We start from the raw sequence: 20,050 nt of genomic DNA on the forward strand, positions 1-20,050 counted from the left end.
GTTTAATGGTAAAAATATTTTTAGTGGAAAGAAGTGTTTCTTGGAGAGCTATGATTTGGGGTTGAATTTTGCGATTAGCTATAAGAGCTTTCAGTTCGTGCCCATTGGGTCGGAGTCTGTTGCAGTTCTATTCTAGTAGAGTCATGATAGAGGTTATTGGTTAGTATTGGCGTTTAGGTTGTTGAGGTGGTTGTGCTGGGAGGTTAGTGGGTTGCTGTTGTTTTTTTTGGGGGGGTTGTTGTTTTTTTTGTAGGTTAGTGTTTTAGTTTAAGGTAGGTGGTTTGGAGTGTTGCATAGGATTTTTGGTATACTTTGGTTTTTGTGGCGAGTGTATGGAGTTTTTTTATGGTTGTTTGTTTGAGCAGAATGGCAGCTATTATGAATTCGACTAGTTTGCTGGTGTAGGAATGGAGTTTTTAGGGTGTGATGTTGGCAGGGGGGCTGTCTTTAGTTGTTAGCCAGGAAGTGTTTTCTGTGCTTGGTAATGTAGTGTGGGACTGGCCTGGTGCCTTTAGTCGTTGGTGTGTTTGGTGGTGGGTGGCTGTTCTGGTTGTTGTTTATAGATTGTGATTTTTGTGGGATGTTGAGGTGTTTGGGAATTGTTTAGGTGTTTGTGGGAGCAGTGTGGAATGTTGGGGTAGGTAGGAGTGTTTTGTGTGTGGGTGCTGTTGGGGGGGAGGGGGGGGGGGGGGAGGACGTGGCATATGGGTTTGAAGGGGGAGGGTCTGAGTGGTGGGGGAGGGTGAATGTCGGCAGTTGTTGTTTGGGCGATTGTTTGGAATTGTGTTTCAGGTTTGTTGTTTGGTGGTGCATGATGGGTGTTTTTGGTTGGTTTTTGTTTGGGGGGTGGGGGGGGTGGTGGGGGGGACGGACTTAAGGGATGAGTTTAGTGAGTGGTCTGTGTACGGGTAGGGCGAATCCTCCTGGTCGTCTGAGTAGTATTGTAGTAGGGGGATCGTGGCAGGTTTTTGGTAAGTCTGATTGTTTAAGATTCTTGTTGTATTCTTGGTAAGTGTTTTGGGTTGATGTGTGGCCTTCGGCGTTACAGTTTACACAATAGGAATGACCAGGAACATTCTTGGATGGTGTGGTTTTCTGATCCACACTTGGGGCGGGGGGGGGGGGGGAGGGGGGGGTTACAATCTGAAGATTCGTGTTGAAATGAGTGGCAGTCGATGCATTGGGGAGTTTCTTTTCGGATGGGTGGACTTTTTAATTGAGGGCGCCGAAGGTGATGTGTGTTGGAAGTCAGTCTGGGGAAATCAGGTAGGGGAAATCAATAAACATGCAGGTTTGTCACAAAATGTGTGCGATAATATCATGAATAAAGCTTACAGATCTGACACTTTATATTAGTTACCAAAAATATTGTTTTGGTTAATGTGTTGTTTGTTACTGTTGTTACCTGTAAATACCTATCACCCCCATGGGTTTTCCCCACATTTTCCCACGAAATGGGACCCGTGAATATTCCGGGGTAGAATAGGTCTTCAGCAACCCATGCTTGTCGTAGAAGGCTACTCACGGGATCGGGTGGTCAGGCTCGCTGACTTGGTTGATGCATGTCATCGATCCCAATTGCGTGGGTGGATGTTCATGATATTAATCACTGGATTGTCTGATGCAGACTCGATTATTTAGACCGCCGTCATACAGCTGGGATATTGCTGAGTGCGGCGTTAAACAACAAACCCACCAACCAACCAATTAAACAGCATCTGAGGTTCAGAAGACAAGACTTGGACGGTATACTGTGAACCGATGAGTACAAGTGTCATCCGGCGCCTAAAAGAACGTTTTAGCGTCCCTTGCTTTACTCAACGACGTCAGTTTAGGGGTGGAAGTGGAATGTTATTTGGAGGCATCACAACTTTAATTTGAATTGCCCTACGCTACCGGGGCGACATCGTTCGAGATCATGTTCTATAATTTGTGCGAATGCAGGAACGTAACGTCAAGTTTCAGCGTAAGTAATCCCGCCCACGTGTTTTCGAGGCAGCATAACATTGCTGCAATGCCATAGCCGGCTTTCCAGACCCGGAATTGCATCAGACATCAGTCTTGTAGCTGATGAGTCAAATTTGGAAAAGACCTCCACATGTCTACCGTAAACCTTTTTGAAAGCTTAACTGAGGCCGTGAATGTTGAAACCTCGATCAAACAACGTTTGAGCAAGGTCGTAAGACGCTTTTTTATTTTCGATGAAAGACTATGCTCGATTGTATCTAAAAACGTTGTAAACGAAAAAAACGAAATGCAGACACAAAGGCTGCAGCTGCTTATATATCAAAGGGAAAGTTGACTATTGATAGGCTGAAGTCATATGTCTTGTGGAGAGGTTTTTTGTCAGTGTGAATCTTTATACATATATCTAAATATGAAACAGAAGGGGCGGTGTCTCTGGTTTATAATATGTCTAGTTCAAGTTGGTATATCAGTAGAAGGAAATTGCCTATTTGATTTTTATTGACCGATATCAGATCATCGACATACCTTAATCTTAAGTAACATTTCTTCTCCAAATTACCTTGTTTTGAGTTTGCCAACGCAGGAAAAATAACATAAAAACACCTGAATAGCAAAATGTACCTGATCACAAAGTTCCTGATGTTCTTACAAAGTGTTGCAATAGTTACAAAGTGTTTAAAGGTAATTCAGCCAAATTCTATATTCCCCGCAAAATTTCGTTTGGTCAGGTGATAAATATCGGTCAACTCAGTTACATCGATTTGTGCAATATTTTCGCCGACTGGCGCACCAAAAAACTGATATGTGTCTGTTGACACAATATTAGTTCACCCATGTAAAGCAAATGATGACAAATGACTTATAACTGTGTTTGTTTTCATGCTATTTGATTTGTGTGACGTAATTAGGTACTTCCGTCTTTGCACAAATAGTTTATATTTGGAAATAGTTTTCCTCCTGCCTGTGTAGATTTAGATTACTGTATATATATAAATATTTGTTTATATCTTATTAACTATTTCTTAGCGGTATGACTTGCGTCAGAGCAACATGTTGTTTGCTACACGGAATAAGTTTTAAGTAAATAACGAGTTAATAGAAATAAACAGAACTCTAAAATTCGTTCAGTGCTATCTATTTTCTTTACACTGAACAATGTTGCAACCAAATAAATAGATACGCAGCAGGATGTGTGTTTTGGCATCATAGAAATTTTCTTTTCGTAAATGTGCAAAATAATGTCATTTAATTGTTAGGTATATGTTGAGGTTACAATTATTGACATACTCATACTTATGTATGAAGGATATATATGGAATAATTTGGTGTGGTAACCAGGATTAGCTGTTACACAATTGTAAGTTCCCCTTCTCAGAAGAAGTAAGTTGTTTTCAAAGCATAATCATAATCACACAAACCATATATACCTGCTTACGCTTTCACGACGGAAGGAGTTGAACAAAGGTTTTGCTAAATGCTTGGTCACTTAAATGCAAAGTTGCTTAATAAGGTCAATTTGATATTGCTGGCATCTCACGTTCGTCTTGGCGATAAGGAAGTTCATCTAAGATCAACGCTAGAAATTCAATATTTGTGTGTCTACAATACTAATATTTACATTCCATGTTCTATGGGAGTTATTTTTGCAAATAATACCTAACTCAAAATGTAAATGTCCGCCGTGATATTGTTCATATTTTGATATCAAGTAATTTATTTTGTTTGCAGGTTGGCTTTTTATTCCTAATATATTTTGTTTAAACAACAAAAATTATAAGTAAACAGAAACCAAACAGTCATGCAAGAACCGGTAATTAGTTATGGCAACCACGACAAAGTCAAATCAAACGTCGAGTGAATAAACACAAAGTTATATACTTTGCTGCAGCGGCGTAACACTTCTCATGACGCACTGGTATCGGACAGGTAAGTGAATATATAGTTCTGCTCAAGGTGTGATCACCATGTTGTTGAATAATAAGGTTCATTTAAGCTTATTAGATAGGAATTCACCTGTCGCTTTCATCTTGGCGTTTTGGTGTAGAGTATCTGACCCAATGAGGTTTAACTTTGATATACACTTTATTTTTTATATTTGAATAAGAAGACACTATTCCGATAACGAAAACCAAGAGACAAATATTACTTTAAACAATGGGTGTTCAGGTCCTCTCAAGCTAAAAGCCTTGTAGTTGTATGTGGATCTGCGGCGCTCTGAGCCTATGCATGGAAAACGAATCAACATTTGTGTTAAGCAAAATTAAATGGTTTTGTCATATAACATATGCACATGTTTCCTCTATCCAATCACAATGCCGAAATTATATGATGCCGTGGATTCAGCTTAGATAATGTTGATACTAGTGAGTGAGTGAGTGAGTGAATTTAATTTTACGTCACGTCGGCAATATTTCAGCCATAATGTGACTTGAACAAGTTATACAATATTTTTTTTTTTAAATGTCGCTGAAGGACAGTATAATTACTAGCAATATATCACAGTTTGACTTTAGTTGTAGTTGTAGAACATTAAAAAACTATTAATGGGCAATACGATACGATATAATAATGGGGCTATAGGTCGCCAGCAACACAGGTAACGGCACCATTCTGCGGACTAAGGAGACTTACGGTACCTCTACGGTAGATACAGATATTCTTTAATTGAGGTGGTCTTACATACCCTCTCAGGGGGGACAATAATCTTATAATCTTTAACCCCCATCGAGGGCATAGACACGAACAATCTCAGTTAATAATCATACACTACCGATTTATAAAATACATAACCTTTTACATACAAAATTGTGAATTAATTCAATATCGTTTACAAAGTGAATGATTAAACGTGAAATGACAATGCTAAAAAGGTCCTTAACTGTTTTGACACTGAAATATCTATCTATTCCTTGTAATGGAAAGATCAATACAATCAAGGTTGATAATTGTGTCACGCCTCTGTCGCCCACATCAATATGTAGTCAACAGCTACCGTCGTCAACTTAGACATAAACATAACAATAATTCATATTTACATATTGTCTGCACAAATACAGATAATTAAAAAAATTAAATTAAAGTATATGGTGTGTGATCATGAGTGAGTAAGTTCAGTTGTGGGGTAGTTTAACGCCGCACTCTGCAATATTCCAGCTATATGACGGCAGTCTGTAAATAATCGATTCTGGACCACACAATCTAGTGATTAATATCATGAGCATCGATCCACTCAATTAGGATCGATGACATGCATCAACTAAGTCAGCAAGCCTGACCACCCGATCCCGCTATGGCCTTTTACGACATGCATAGTCACCTTTTACGGCAAGTATGGGTTGCTGAAGACCTATTTTGCCCCGGAATCGTCATGACCGTGACCTGAACATGTTATGCATTTATGTAATGAATATATCATGCGTACAAAGGACAGTACAACAACCAGCAATTTAAAGTATGTTTATTTGATAACATATAATGTCATTGAGAGAAGGGTAATACATTTCAAACATCGGTTTCTTTGGATATATTTATGTTCATTAATCAGACTTTTTTTGTAAACGTATTGTAATTTGGACAATCTAATGTGTATACCACGTCCCATGTTTCGACATATAAGGTCGGCCGCTGTGATATTTCTCAAAATGCATTTCGTTGCACTGTCTACGTCATCGTCTCCAGATCACAGGATTTATGAAGCTAAAAACATGTATGACACCTCAATGTGTTCAAGAGACTGTGGCGGTATTGAAAATCAGATGTATGATAAGTACCCAGGAAATAAGTTTTAAAATGACATTAGGTGTATGCGTATAATTGCGTGAGTACATTTGGGCCGTTTGTTTGCATTCTGCGATATACATGTTTTGACCTAGATCTTGAGTATATTGCCCTTTCAACTTCTCTTAAATAGGTTTTAAGGCGTCAACATTTATCTTGTCAATGGACATATTTCATCATCAGATTTTGTAATGTGGCTGCCGTTGTTCAAATGATATAAGGGTAACGGTATTTTTCAGGGCATTCGCATTTGCAGAAGCCCGAGGTCTTAGTCGGAAAGACTGAGGGCTTCTGCAAATGGTAATGCCCTGAAAAAAAGCGTTACTGTTATTATAGCTACAATGTATGGAATTTGTTATTAAAAAAAATAAACAACAACATCGGTTTTGAAACATTAACTGGACTCAACACGAATGCCACTGACACACATTTACAAATATGGAAGCGTCATAGAACAAACCAGATGACGTCACTATCAAACGATGAGGTCACCTAGCAACGGGCGTGATAATGGTCCGTCGTCAAGCAATATGAGGGCATTATCAAGTTACGGTGGCCCGCTCATTTCTGATAACATGCGGGCGGTTTAATGATAATTCTATCCATTTTAGCTATAATATATATGATGACATAATACTATGCTGAAAACACTCGAAATTGAGTGTATATTTCTCAGTTTTAATTGAAACTATCTGAACATCAATGCTGAAAGCCTTTGTTGACACCCGTAACTGTTGACAACACATGCAGGTGAGAGGTTGGTTGGTTTGTTGTTTAACGCCGCACTCAGCAATATTCCAGCTATATGACGGTGGTCTGTAAAATAATCGAGTCTGGACTAAACAATCCAGTGATTAATATCATGAGCATCGATCCTTGCAATTCGGATCGATAACATTCATCAACCAAGTCAGCGAGCCTGACCACCCGATCCCGTTAGTCGCCTCTTACGACAAGCATAGTCGCCTTTTACGGCAAGCATGGGTTGCTGAAGACTTCTTCTACCCCGGATCTTCAGGTGAGAGGTCCAACCACAAATGGCCAATCGGTATATTGCGACTATAGAAACTGATGTCGGTGCTTTACGTGCGGTATGTTGTTATTGTTTTGGACAAAAAATATTATGAGCAATATGGCTTCCACGCTGGTCCTGAGATAAATCGATATATTATTTTGATGGCCTTCATATGTAACGGGGGCGGTCGAGTAGCCTAGTGGTTAAAGCGTTAGCTCGTCACATCGAAGACCCGGGTTCGAATCCCGACATGGGTACAATGTGTGAAGCCCATTTCTGGAGTCCCCCGCCGTGAAATTGCTGGAATATTGCTAAAAGCGGCGTAAAACTACACTCACTCACTCACTCACTCACTATCTATTCGATACACAATGACCTCTAAATGAGTGAGTGAGTGAGTGAGTATGGTTTTACGCCGCTTTTAGCAATATTCCAGCAATATCACCTCTAAATGATCACCTAGTAGATCAAAGATGACTAACACCTGATCGTCAACCCATGAAGACCCGGGGTAGACATAAAGAGTCTCACCCGAGTGTCTTGTGATATGAAGTATATCAAAACGAGCTGATCAAAGTGGAAAAACTCCGAGGTTTGCTGGAATATTGCTAAAAGTGGCGTAAAACCAAACTCACTCACTCACTCATATGTAATGTATTTTCAAATCGATCATTTCTGTAATTTTTCTGTGTAAAGCACTCATCCTTCGTGAATCGGCCTTTGTTTTTGTTTAGATTGTATTCTGACTGATGAGAGGAATAGGTTATTCGCATCATCACAGTTGTATTGCAACACCTTTGTTGTTTGTTCATTGTTTAATGCCTCTGGGATTATTAAACACACAAACATTTTCACTGCATGTAAAAAACGCGTGAGATTGTCGTGAAATATACAAGGAAAACGTTGTGTATAATAACATACTGCAGATAGCGTCACGAGAACATTAGGTTCTAGTCAGGTCATGTTTTCCTCAGGATTTTTTTCTGAGGACATTGTTACCTCGGAATGCCCTAGGAGTTGTGTATGTTATTACAATCTCCTCTAATAGGTGAAACTCTTTTTCGCAGTGATAGTTTATTTGTTGCTTCTGTTTTCCTTACACTGACACTGTCATCATGAATTCATGTTTTATGGACATCAAAAGCTTGTTCTGTTCCGAAATCGGTCTTTGTTTGCGTTCATGTCTCATTTCCAATGGTAGTCAGTGAACGTGTGTTCCAGTATATTTGTATTGCATTGTTTCCCATATTTGTTATGCATATGAACACAGAATCCCCATTTTATTTCATTTCAGATTGCTGTTTATAGCGTCCATAAGTCCATAACGTCCATAAACTTCTCCTCACTATGAAGACGCTAATTCAAGCATGTCTGATACTAGTTGTACACACTTTGGTCATCTCTGCAAAAAGGAGACGACTTCGCTTCATTAATTGTCCATTGGCAAGAACTAACAGTGACTTATTGACAGTCGAACCAGCACGAAGCAGGATTGAATGCTCTGTGATCTGCCTGAATGACCCACACTGTCTGTCAGCCTCCTACTGCAAGGCCACTGATGGCTACACGTGTCAGTTGAGTGGGTTTTATGCAGGCGGAAGCTGTTCTGGGCTTGATGAGGGCGTCTGTAGTCAGACAGCAATTGTAAGTTTCAGTGATCAGAACTGGCAGACTGCAACACAAAACTGTCATATGTCTACAATACATATCAGCAACATTAAACAATACTGATGTAACCAAAACCTTAGAAACAGCTTCATTAATTTGTGGTCACGCTGCCACGGAGGGACAAAAAGCAAAACGAAAACACACAGACCGCAGCTTCCCAAACTGGGCATCAATGCATTGGTGTTGATTTGCTTCCTTTACCTTCATCAGTGTTATAATATTAACGTACATATGATTGGGAGTGGGATTATTTTCGCGCATTAGTTCCTTGAAGTCAATATGGAATGTATATTTAAAGGATTCGCGTGATATATATATACATGTGTAAAATTATGTTATTCGGGACTATGATTTGGGTTCAAAGCCACTCGTGACAATATACCCGTTATATGATTTTTTTTTTAAATTTTAACTGTTGTTCAACGCCCTCAGCAATATTCAAGCTATATGACGGCGGTCTGGACCAGAGAATCCAGTGATTCATATCATGATATCATTTACAGAAGATCCAGTTAGAGAATAGGTCTTCAGCAACCCATGCTTGCCGTAAAAGGCGACTATGCTTGTCGTAAAAGGCGACTAACGGGATCGGGTAGTCAGGCTCGTTGACTTGGTTGTTGCATGTCATCGATCCCAATTGCGTGGATCGATGCTCATGATGTCAATCACTGGATTGTCTTGTCCAGACTCGATTATTTACAGACCGCCGTAATGTAGCTGGAATATTGCTGAGTGCGGCGTTATGTAAGAAACAAACAAACCATACACACTGACCACCCAGTCCCTAACATACGTCAATGTTGACACAGTAACTTTGTTATCCTACAGGTGAATCCTTGTGAGAATGCAGGGACCTTCAATCCCCAAAACAGGACATGCCACTGTGTTGAAGGCTTTGTCGGAGAGTACTGCCAAAGACGCTACCGAGGTGCGTGATTCTTACATACCTTTATTATTTTTTACACAAACGCTCATTATTACAAGTTATATATGTTGATCTTCTAGTCTTGAAACATGCATGCTGAACGTGAAAGCAAGCAATCGATTCGTGACGTATTAATTTCAAATGATGCATTTATCAAGCCCCTCGTGTTATTAGCTCTGAATGTGACCCGTGAAGATCCGGGATAGAAGAGGTCTTCAGCAACCCATGCTTGCCGTAAAAGGCGAAAATGCTTGTCGTAAGAGGCGCCAACGGGATCGGGTGGTAAGGCTCGCTGATTTGGTTGATGCATGTCATCGGTCCCAATTGCGTGGATGGATATTCGTGATATCAATCACTGGATTGTCTGGTCCAGATTCGATTATTTACAGACCGCCGTCATATAGCTGGAATATTGCTGAGTGCGGCGTTAAACAACAAACAAACCAAAACCAAAACTACGAGCAACAACTGCCGTGGGGCTTTAATTGCAATTCAGTTAACGGTTACTATTTCAACACATTGCAGATTGCTCGAAAGCACCAGGAGGGAATCGAGTTTACCTCATTCAACCGTTTGGGTCCGACTATATCTTTGAATGGAAGTGTTATCAAGGCAACTACAGTGTGACCGAACTGTTGTTTACAACAAACTATAACTATACCCATACGTGGCAGGCGATAAAACATGGCTTGCCCCAAACGCCAGGAATTTATTTCTTTCTCGGCCTTGAAAGGCTCAACCAGTTGACAAAAACAGGGCAGGTACGATATGTTCGTGTCAATGCTTATGTTAGGGAAGGAAAAGGGTGTCCTATGGTACAGAAACGTCCGTGTGGACTCAGAAGCAGATGGATATGCATTGCACTTGGATTACTTTGAAAGGGAGGATCGGAACAATGACCTCAGCACTATTTTTCAAGATGGGTTCGGGGGTGCGAGTGAGGTAGACAAGAACTTGAACGGAGCTCGATATGGAACATATGACAATGACGTCAATGGTTGTGCCAAACTGAAGAATATTGGGTGGTGGCACAATCCACTAGGATGCATGGCGATGAACATTGCCCCAAATGGAATCTTTTGGCCAGTTATCCGAAACGGAACAATAGAAAATGAGTACATGGATATTTTCAAAATTGGGCTGAAGGTTGTACATTTTTATGAGGAAGATGATCTTGTGCTTTGAAATGATTAGTCCTACTGTATTGTATGAGAGGATAAGATACATGCGTACTAATAACGTAGACTTTGTGAATAGTGACTGAAGCCAGTAGCTAATATGAACTATGAAATAGTGAGTGAGTGTGTTGGGTTTAACGCCGCTTTTAACAGTATTCCAGTTATATCGCGGCGTGTCAGCTTAATGTGGGAGGAAAGCCCGAAGTGATGCAGGTCTCAGACGTTTATCACTTCGGAGAAACCCACGAGCACGGGTATGGTGCTGACAAACCTAGAAACATAATCGGGGCGAACCGGGACTCGAACCCACAATCATAGGTTTCTGGCGTGCCGAAAGGACGCAACTCTGATTTCAAAACATTCTTAACAATGGGAAAGTGTCTGATAACATCTCACACGGTATTTGATGCAATACATCACAGTGTCAATTGCATGTAAAAAGTAATCGGAACGGGTATTTTAATAATAAAAGAAAGAGATTCTTTGAAGTAAGTGAGCGACTGACGTCACGAAAAACACAATCCCAGACAAATAGTGCTATTGCTACTGTAGACCACCTGGATGAAGTGTCAATAATTATATAAAATGTCAAAACAAATATATGACAAGAAAAGGTGTTAGCGTTGATATTCAAACATTGAATGCATAAATACTGAACCAAAACACTATAAAATCAAATGTCTTGAACAAAATATGTCTTCATAAGGAAGGGTGGTCAGGCTCGCTGTCTTGGTTGATGCATTCATCGTATCCCAGTTGCGTGGATCGATGCTCATGAAGTCAATCACTGGATTGTCTGGTCCAGAATCGATTATTAGCAGACCGCCGTTACATAGCTGGAATATTGCTGAGTGCGGCGTAAAACAACAGACCAAACTAATGGGTAGATGACATAGGTCATTGCTCCTAACTTCAGTCAGTGTTGGTCTGTTTACAGGCCGCCATCTGTAGCATCTCAACATGGGTGCCCTACCTCATTGCATGGCATCCTGAAAGTGATGGTTAATTACGGTTTAAATATCACTGTAAAGGATGAACATCTCGATGAGTCAAGTGCAGTTTAGCTGCACCATCAGCCACTGCAACGAACAAACGACGATGCCCTATTGGTCAGCTATACATTTAAATTTCATTTCCCAAAATGTATGGATGATCAGTTGCTTAATCTGGAAGCATGAAACGTTTTTGGCATATGTCAAGAACGTTGGGCTGAATACATATATTCCGTTTTTAAACTTTCTCATTTTGACAATTCTCTAAAATATTTTCCAGATTCGTTGTTCGATTTTAAGATATCATATGAAACTGTCGACCTGAGGACGCTGCACTTCAATGTCAGTCTTAATGGTCCAGTCGTTTCAGAGTCGAAAGATGTATGCAGACGAAAAAGACGGACATGAGTAAGGTGAGCTAAATATGAAAAACAACGGTATGTGTTGTTTTGGTTGAACCCTTCAACAACAATGTGTTTCGTTTGTGTTGCTTTTGATTTTTCCAGAATTAAGCACACATTCTTAAGTGAAACTTCTCACGAGAGAAAAGGATAACATTGCTTTTCAGAGGAAAATATTCAGATTACGATCGGTATGGCACGTATATAGTTTGAGATAACGCATGACCTGACTTCATACTTCGGAGGAATTTGGCAATAATGATCAGTATTTGTATTCTTGGGGCCATTTCTGTGGCTTCTGGGTTTGAAATAGGAAAATCAGCTTCAAGCTTCGTTATGCCTTCATTCTCTTCACCTGGTGGAATCAACTCTAACACAGAAGGTAACAAATCCCTTACATTCGTGTATACTCGCCTTTTCCCGTTACTCTCGGACAGCAACGATTGTACTATTAACCGCATTCCGAACAATCCCTCCGTATATATACAGAACAAAAAAATAAATGCGTGGTATATAGTCAATAATACTTGGCATTATTGTGAACTTTGCAGATGCAAATGGAATGTTATTATGACGAAGACTCGCTGTATGATCTGTTACCAAAGGTTGCGGGCACATACATTTACAATATCGTGAAGTAATTATATATATTGCCCAGCATTGACCGAGAATGCTTATTGAAACACTCTTTCAGAATTGTAAGGCAATGACACCAAACATTGTTACTCGTCTATACATGTATGATCTGAGTAATCTGTAATTTTAAATATATTACCTAATTTTAGCATTTTTTGTGACACAACACCACACAGCTTCTGTAGAGCAATATTTGTGAAACTAATTCCTCTGTATAAGTTTCGTTTAAGAATTAGTTTATTAAAGACGAGCTCCACTCTAACCGGTGTGTCGCGTGGCATCACATAAATATAAAAAATTGCCTTCACACAAAGTCAGTGATCTAACCCACTCAGCCACTGAGGCAGCTGGTAGTTTAGATCACTTACTTTGTGTGCTGGCATAGGTGTCTTAATCTGGCAGTGTGGGTTCGAATCCCGGACCGTACTCAACCTAAAAAAAAGTACGAGAATCTGTACTTATCCCCAATATAACTTGTGTTTCATTTGACCACTTTCTAAATGGCATTGTGTGTATCCTACTTTGAGAGAAATCTATGAATAATCTTTAAAATACAATCGTGGCAAATGAGGCCTTACCTGCTTACATGCTTGTGGCCATCATCTTGATGTCAAGGCAATACTTCAATATTTTATAGTGAAATACTACTTTCATATATTAACCATTATAAGTCCATTTGTCTGTACCTTTTCTAAGGTATCCGCCATATTTGAAAAAAATGCATAACCTCTCTAGGTATCCAACATATTTGAAAACAATGCATGACGCATCTAGCTACCCACCATATTTAAAAACAATGCGTGAGTGAGTGAGTGAGTGAGTGAGTGAGTTGGGTTTAACGCCGCTTTTAACAGTATTCCAGTTATATCGCGGCGTGTCAGCTCTATGTGGGTGGAAAGCCCGAAGTGATGCAGGTCTCAGACGTTTACCACTTCGGTGAAACCCACGAGCACGGGCGTGGTGCTGACAAATCTAGACACATAATTGGGGCGAACCGGGATTTGAACCCACAATCATAGGTTTCTGGCGTGCCCAAGGGACGCAACTCTGCACAGCGAATCGCGGCGCCTCAGACGACTGGGCCACCCGTGCCCCCAACAATGCATGACTTCTCTAGGCTAATGTCTGAGCCCCATTAGTTGCAATAACACCTTACCATATTAAGTGTTAGTAGGCCGACTATGCTTGTCTAAGAGGCGACTAACTGGATCTAGTGGTCAGGCTCAACAGACATTTCAACTATCGGGTAACACATCTGTTGAATATAGCATTGAATAATATTTGTTTCCCGTTATGGATAATATGATAACCTGCATGGAATCTGTGTTTCCAGTTTCCGAGGTCAAGTCAGACCTTGCTTCTGTGAAATCCCGACAAGAAGAAACTGATGAGAAGTTTGACAAGATCCTGGAGCAGATGCAAAGTATTAAATCCGGCACCAAGGGAGAGGAAGGTACACACGTAATCACCGTCGAGGCTTCCAAATTCTCCCAACGAAGACAAGACCAGAATATTATATTTCTCAAACACGAAGTTAACGACAGCGCCATTATGTTGTTGTGGTCATATTGTACACTTCTGTGAGCTCCATGGCACCTACACCCTAGAAATAATACCATGATCGAAGGAATATTTGTGTTCAGTGTGAACCTTGTCTCTTTAACGACATTTCCGAATCGCGGTGGTAAAGAATTGGAGCTAAATCGTTTCATAAACCTGGCATCCTATTGGCTCCTGAACCCACACATCATTCACTTAGATGCGGCGGTTGACGTCCGCTCAGGGTTCACCTGAAGTTTCTTAGGTGTCTTTCACTGGACCAAATATGTGTCCAACATTTATATTCGATTTGTTTTCAATACACGTAAATAACGTTGGAACCCGTTTACATCGACATGGAAAATCGTTATAACGAACATACAGCTAGCCTATCTGTTTGCGATTCTGTGATTAAGAAGCGCCGGCTCATTTGTCATACCGACAGTGATTGGTAGTGTGGCATCAGTTCATTTTAATATTTATAGTAGGCGGGATGTTCGATTTCAGTGACCAATGTCAAATATAAAGGTTTAGATTATTATGTTTATGCCCTTAATTTAGAATGCAATGCCAGCCATTCAAGAGCTTCATATATCTATTCACATCACATTGTGTTTTTGTCTGTATTCATAACGTGGCCGAGCCACGTGTATTCGAATTCGAAGTCGGAGCAGAGGAATTAATTGGGGTTGACGCCACTTTTCACAGTAAAATATGTCAGCAATACGAAAGCATTGCAATTTTTATACTAGGAATGCTTAAGTATTTCGTTTTTTGTAAAATCCACACGCAATGGTATAGTACTGACAATCAAAGGATGATGATCAGGTCAAATCCTGGAATTTATGACAATAGGTTCCTTAAATGCCATATCTCTTCATAAGTAAATCGACCCGTGAAGATCCGGGATAGAAAAGGTCATCAGCAACCCATGCTTGTCGTAAAAGGTGACTATGCTTGTCGTAAGAGGCGACTAACGGGATCGGGTGGTCAGACTCACTGACTTGGTTGATACATGTCATCGTATCCCCATTGCGTGGATCAATGCTCGTGATACCAATCACTGGATTGTCTGGTCCAGACTTGATTATTTACAGACCGCCGTCAATTGCTGTACTATTTCTGATTGCGGCGTTAAACAACAAACAAACAAACAAATCAAGTTAATCCGGCATCTTAGACGAATTAGCCACCCTGTCCCCATTACATTTTTTTTAACATTTTGTTTTGCTTTTACAGGAATCATTTCTCAGAACTTAATGCGTCCTTGCCATTTACAATTCTCTGGTAGCATTGACTATTTGAAAATATTTCTCACCGGTCTTTGCAAATAAAGCTGTTACTCTAATGAAGGATGCGTGGGGTTCGTTTTGGGGAATTGCGATCTAAAGAAGAGGAATCCCCAACAAAATAAACCTAGTATATAACATTTTTGTTGCAGAGAAACGCTCGGGTGTTATTCCGTTGTAATATATTCTCCACGCTGATGTACCATAATACGCATAATCTGTTTTGCTCGTTCGTATTTGAGAATTTAGAAGCCGCCACTCTGATTTGCGAATCAAGGTTCACATGTCGCGACTCCCTACGGAGTCCTCTTCTGTATCATTCAGTGAGACACACAGAAAAATGGATAAATGTTTATCCTGAATTTGTTTAATGTTTCGAACCACAAAGATTAAATTAATGTCGAATTAGTGTTTGTGTCACTTTTACACTTTTTGGCCGTTCAGTGCAGATCATATTAACAGTTGTATTTATATCGTTGCTATGTGAGGTAAAGTGGAGGCGGTACAAAACACAGTCGACAAGCTCATGGAGAAAATACATCACATGGAAGGAAATAGTGGAGGAAAAGCAGGTACGGATGTTGATCACGCAATCTTATAACTGAACTACAGATCACAAAATACCTATTTTCGTCCTTTTTTGTCGACCATATTATGCCAATGTTTCTTACTTCGCCTATTTTTGTAACTTGAGTAGGGGATGAAATGTGTTTAGGAGTATAATTCGTCCACTTTCGATCTCAATGTCCCCGAAACGTTGATATTGCTACAATGAAATTGCATCACACTGTTTTGAGACTATTGTGACGTAAGCTACCATTTTGTCACACTTAAATGACATCGCTGATCTCTCTGCCACTGAAATTGTTTAGCTGCACACTGATTTAGTTTGAAGAATGATTTTTGGATGATCTGACATGTTTCTTTTGATATGAAATTTATCAACACCAATCAATTACAATTTTTTATCGACTCGTGTTGATATATTTCATGTCGAAAGAAAGCTTAGATTTTCCATATCTTCGCATGTATCATACTTGATAAGAACAACCTCCTATTGTGGAAGAATTGATTAGGGTATACAGAATAAAATGTCAATGCAAGAGAATACAAGTCTTGATTATCCGTCAATTCCATTTGGCTTAAAGTTCTGCAAAAAGAATAAATGACATTTATTTTAAAAATAACAATATGCATGTGGTTTTTTTCTAAATGCTGTTTACATTCTTCTCTGTTCTTTATGTGTAGAAACATGTCCCATTTTTCATTCTGGAATATGTCAACTGTATATGCATTAAAGTTTATATCTACAAATGTTTGGGCCCTATGTCAATAAAAATGTTCAATTGTCCACGACTCAAAGCTATGGCGTATCGTTTTGACAGGCTTAATTCTAAAATACGTAATAACTTTATTGAACATAGCAGGAGAGAATCATCACTATGTTTCACATTAGAACGTGGTGCACAAAACGCATAGCATATATTCCCCTTCAGTCTCAGAGATGAAGTCAGAGCTGACGTCCTTTGGGTTGCGACAAAAAGAAACAGAGACAAAACTTCAAGACATCTCCTCTAAGGTTGACAGAGCCATGAAGGCTCTGAAAATAGGTAAAATTCGAAAACCTTTCTTGTATCTTTGAGTGTGTGTTTGGGGTTGGCGGGGGGTGGGTAGAGATCGGGGGAGGCAGTTGTCCGTAAACTTGCGATTATAGGCGTACCGCAGACCGCAGATCATGAGGTTGGATTCCATACTCGGCCTGATTGTGTACCCGGTTTATCGGCAACGTATGGCTGCTCATAGGTTTCACCACTGAGGTAATTGTCTCAGACGTACGCCATGCATCACGTTCAACCCAAGTCAAACTGATACCCAGTGTGACACTGTAATAATGTTTACAGGCACGTCAAGCAAAACCCACTCGGTCAAACTAAAATAACTTGCAAGTAAGCTTTGTTTTTGTAAGATGTCATGCCTCATGTAAGCACTGTTTTAATAATATATTATGTATTTTGTCACAAAGACGTAGGCAATCTGGCCTTAAGAAAACCAGCATACGGATGTTCAAACTATGACAAGTATTCAGATCCTAACCACGTGGTTGATGGTGACAAGGGCGGCAATCGCAGAGGAGGTCAATGTTTTACTTCCGCTCAATCTGTGTTGAGACCTTGGTGGATGGTTGACTTGCAGGATATCTATGATGTACATAACGTCACCCTTTACAGACGGACGGGCGGTTACGGTATGTTCTTGAAATAAACACCTATTTATATTTATATATGTGTGTGTGTGTGTGTGTGTGTGTGTGTGTGTGTGTGTGTGTGTGTGTGTGTGTGAGTTGGGTTTAACGCCGCTTTTAACAGTATTCCAGTTATATCGCGGCGTGTCAGCTTAATGTGGGAGGAAAGCCCGAAGTGATGCAGGTCTCAGACGTTTACCTCTTCTATGGTGCTGACAAACCTAGAAACATAATCGGGGCGAACCTGGATTCGAACCCACAATCATAGGTTTCTTGCGTGCCCAAGGGATGCAACTCTGCACAGCGAATCGCGGCGCCTTAGACGACTGGGCCACCCGTGCCCCCCTATTTATATTTATGTAACATGCTATAGGAAACGTTACATGCAGAATAAATCAAGTGGTTTAAATCTGATTTTCAATATTTCCGCCAGAACTGCTATTATTCGAAAGCATATTAATTATCAATTAGTAGTCGCATGCAACACACGTTTCGTTTCTTTTCGTGCAATAGTCAACTTTGATCTTGTTTTGAGTGAGTGAGTGAGTGAGTATGGTTTAACGCCGCCTTTAGCTATATTCCAGCAATATCACGGGCTTCACACATTGTACCCATGTCGGGAATCGAACCCGGGTCTTCGGTGTGACGAGCGAACGCGTTAACCACATGGCTACCCGACCGCCCCTGATCTTGTTTTGACCTTTATGTATTAGTTCCTGATATTGATAATGATATAATAATGTGTTTCTATATCAGCTTCCAGATTCCGTGACCTGGAAATCCTAGTTTATAAAGAAAACCCCATGGAGAACAAACGTTCTCAGCCGATGACATGTGCACAAAAGAAAGGACAGTTATCAAGACCTGACGTTCTGACCTGCAAACCTTCGACAACGGGTCGATTTGTGTTGTTGCAGTACATACCACCAAACAAAGAAATTCTCACAGTCTGCGAAGTTGAGGTTCGTGGAAAACTCCCCAAAGGTAGGAATTGTAAACAACCCGTCACTAATATTGTTCTTTGTACAAACATTTGAATCATGTAAATGAGGCCACACACAAAGCTGTCTTGTAAATGTATATTGATATGATATCAGAAATACATATCATCCAAACTTGTTTCCTTTCAGATTAACTACATATCTGTGGCGACATTCAAGAACGTGTCACATAATCTGATGAAATAAAAAGTCTATTGAGGTCTTGTGTCCTGTTTTTCCATTATTCAAGGAAACGAGTGATTAGGTTGTTTGACCAGTGGATGTAATTGTTTCATCAGCCATACCAAGTATGAAATTAGCAAGAACTGTTAATAGTCAACATATTTTCCATTCAATTTCCCTGAACGCAGATGTCGGTGACCTGAATAAACGTGCCTTTGTCTCCGTCGTTCATCGTCCTCAAACATTTTCAACTCAAACTTTACCTTGTAATCGAAAATAAAATTTATCATCTTGTTCCCACGTGAATGTCCGTGTGCCTCGCAACATTCATGTTCCGTTCTTTGGTGATATTTAGAATAGTGACATTTGATATTGTGACCATGCCCTTATAATTACATTCGCCAATCTTGGTCTCTAGGACCATGCCCTTATAATTACATTCGCCAGTCTCGGTCTCTAGGACCATGCCCTTATAATTCCATTCGCCAGTATCGGTCTCTAGGAACATGCCCTTATAATTCCATTCGCCAGTCTCGATCTCTAGGACCATGTCCTTATAATTCCATTCGCCAGTCTCGGTCTCTAGGACCATGCCCTTATAATTACATTCGCCAGTCTCGGTCTCTAGGAACGTGTCATCTCCAACTCAGAGTCAGAGTCACGTCATCCAGTCAAGTTTGTGCTCGTCGCCTAAACATCAGAATCTGCGTCACATGGGTATATATTCTATTTAGTTCATATTAAACATTTTGAAGAAACATATTTCATCAACCGCAATGAGCTGAGGTGAGTGGGCATTAACGTCGCGTCGAATATTATTGCACTTATATAGCGACGTGCATGTACGTGTGTGTGTGTTTGTGTGGCTGCTTGTACTAGTCCAGACTGATGCCGATTTATAGTGCTAGCTCACTAAGATACCATGCCGCAGTTTAATATGAATACCCCACTCAGACTCAGTATACTGACTCCGAGCCGACCAGTCCTTGTTTTAACCCCTAAATGCCGAGCGCTAGACAGGTTAACAACAAGTACCATCTTTTAACGTCTTTTGGTATGACGCGGTCGGGGATCGAACCCCGGACCTTCTGCTCTCCGGGCGGACGCTCTAACACTAGACCACGGATGCGGTCTCAACCGCAATGAAATAGCATGTGATACATCATAGGAAATGGCACATTTTCTTTTCTTCTAGGCATCATGATGGCACATACAACTTCGTTGCCGTTGACGATAACTAAGGACATATGTAACTAA

The 20,050-nt window shown here is 40.3% G+C and overlaps 1 protein-coding gene across 1 annotated transcript; it reads left to right on the top strand.

Moving 5' to 3' along the window:
* Positions 1-12,182: 12,182 nt before the first annotated feature.
* LOC139449024 (uncharacterized) lies at positions 12,183-18,765 on the top strand. The gene is made up of 7 exons (XM_071230504.1): positions 12,183-12,306; positions 13,894-14,013; positions 15,877-15,960; positions 16,885-16,998; positions 17,412-17,633; positions 18,387-18,614; positions 18,761-18,765. The coding sequence occupies exons 1-7, from the start codon at positions 12,183-12,185 to the stop codon at positions 18,763-18,765; spliced, it is 897 nt and encodes a 298-aa protein (XP_071086605.1).
* Positions 18,766-20,050: the final 1,285 nt, after the last annotated feature.

The sequence above is a fragment of the Haliotis cracherodii genome, unplaced genomic scaffold (assembly GCF_022045235.1).
Source record: "Haliotis cracherodii isolate W230 unplaced genomic scaffold, xgHalCrac1.p SCAF_7, whole genome shotgun sequence".
Taxonomy (NCBI): Eukaryota; Metazoa; Mollusca; class Gastropoda; order Lepetellida; family Haliotidae; genus Haliotis; species Haliotis cracherodii.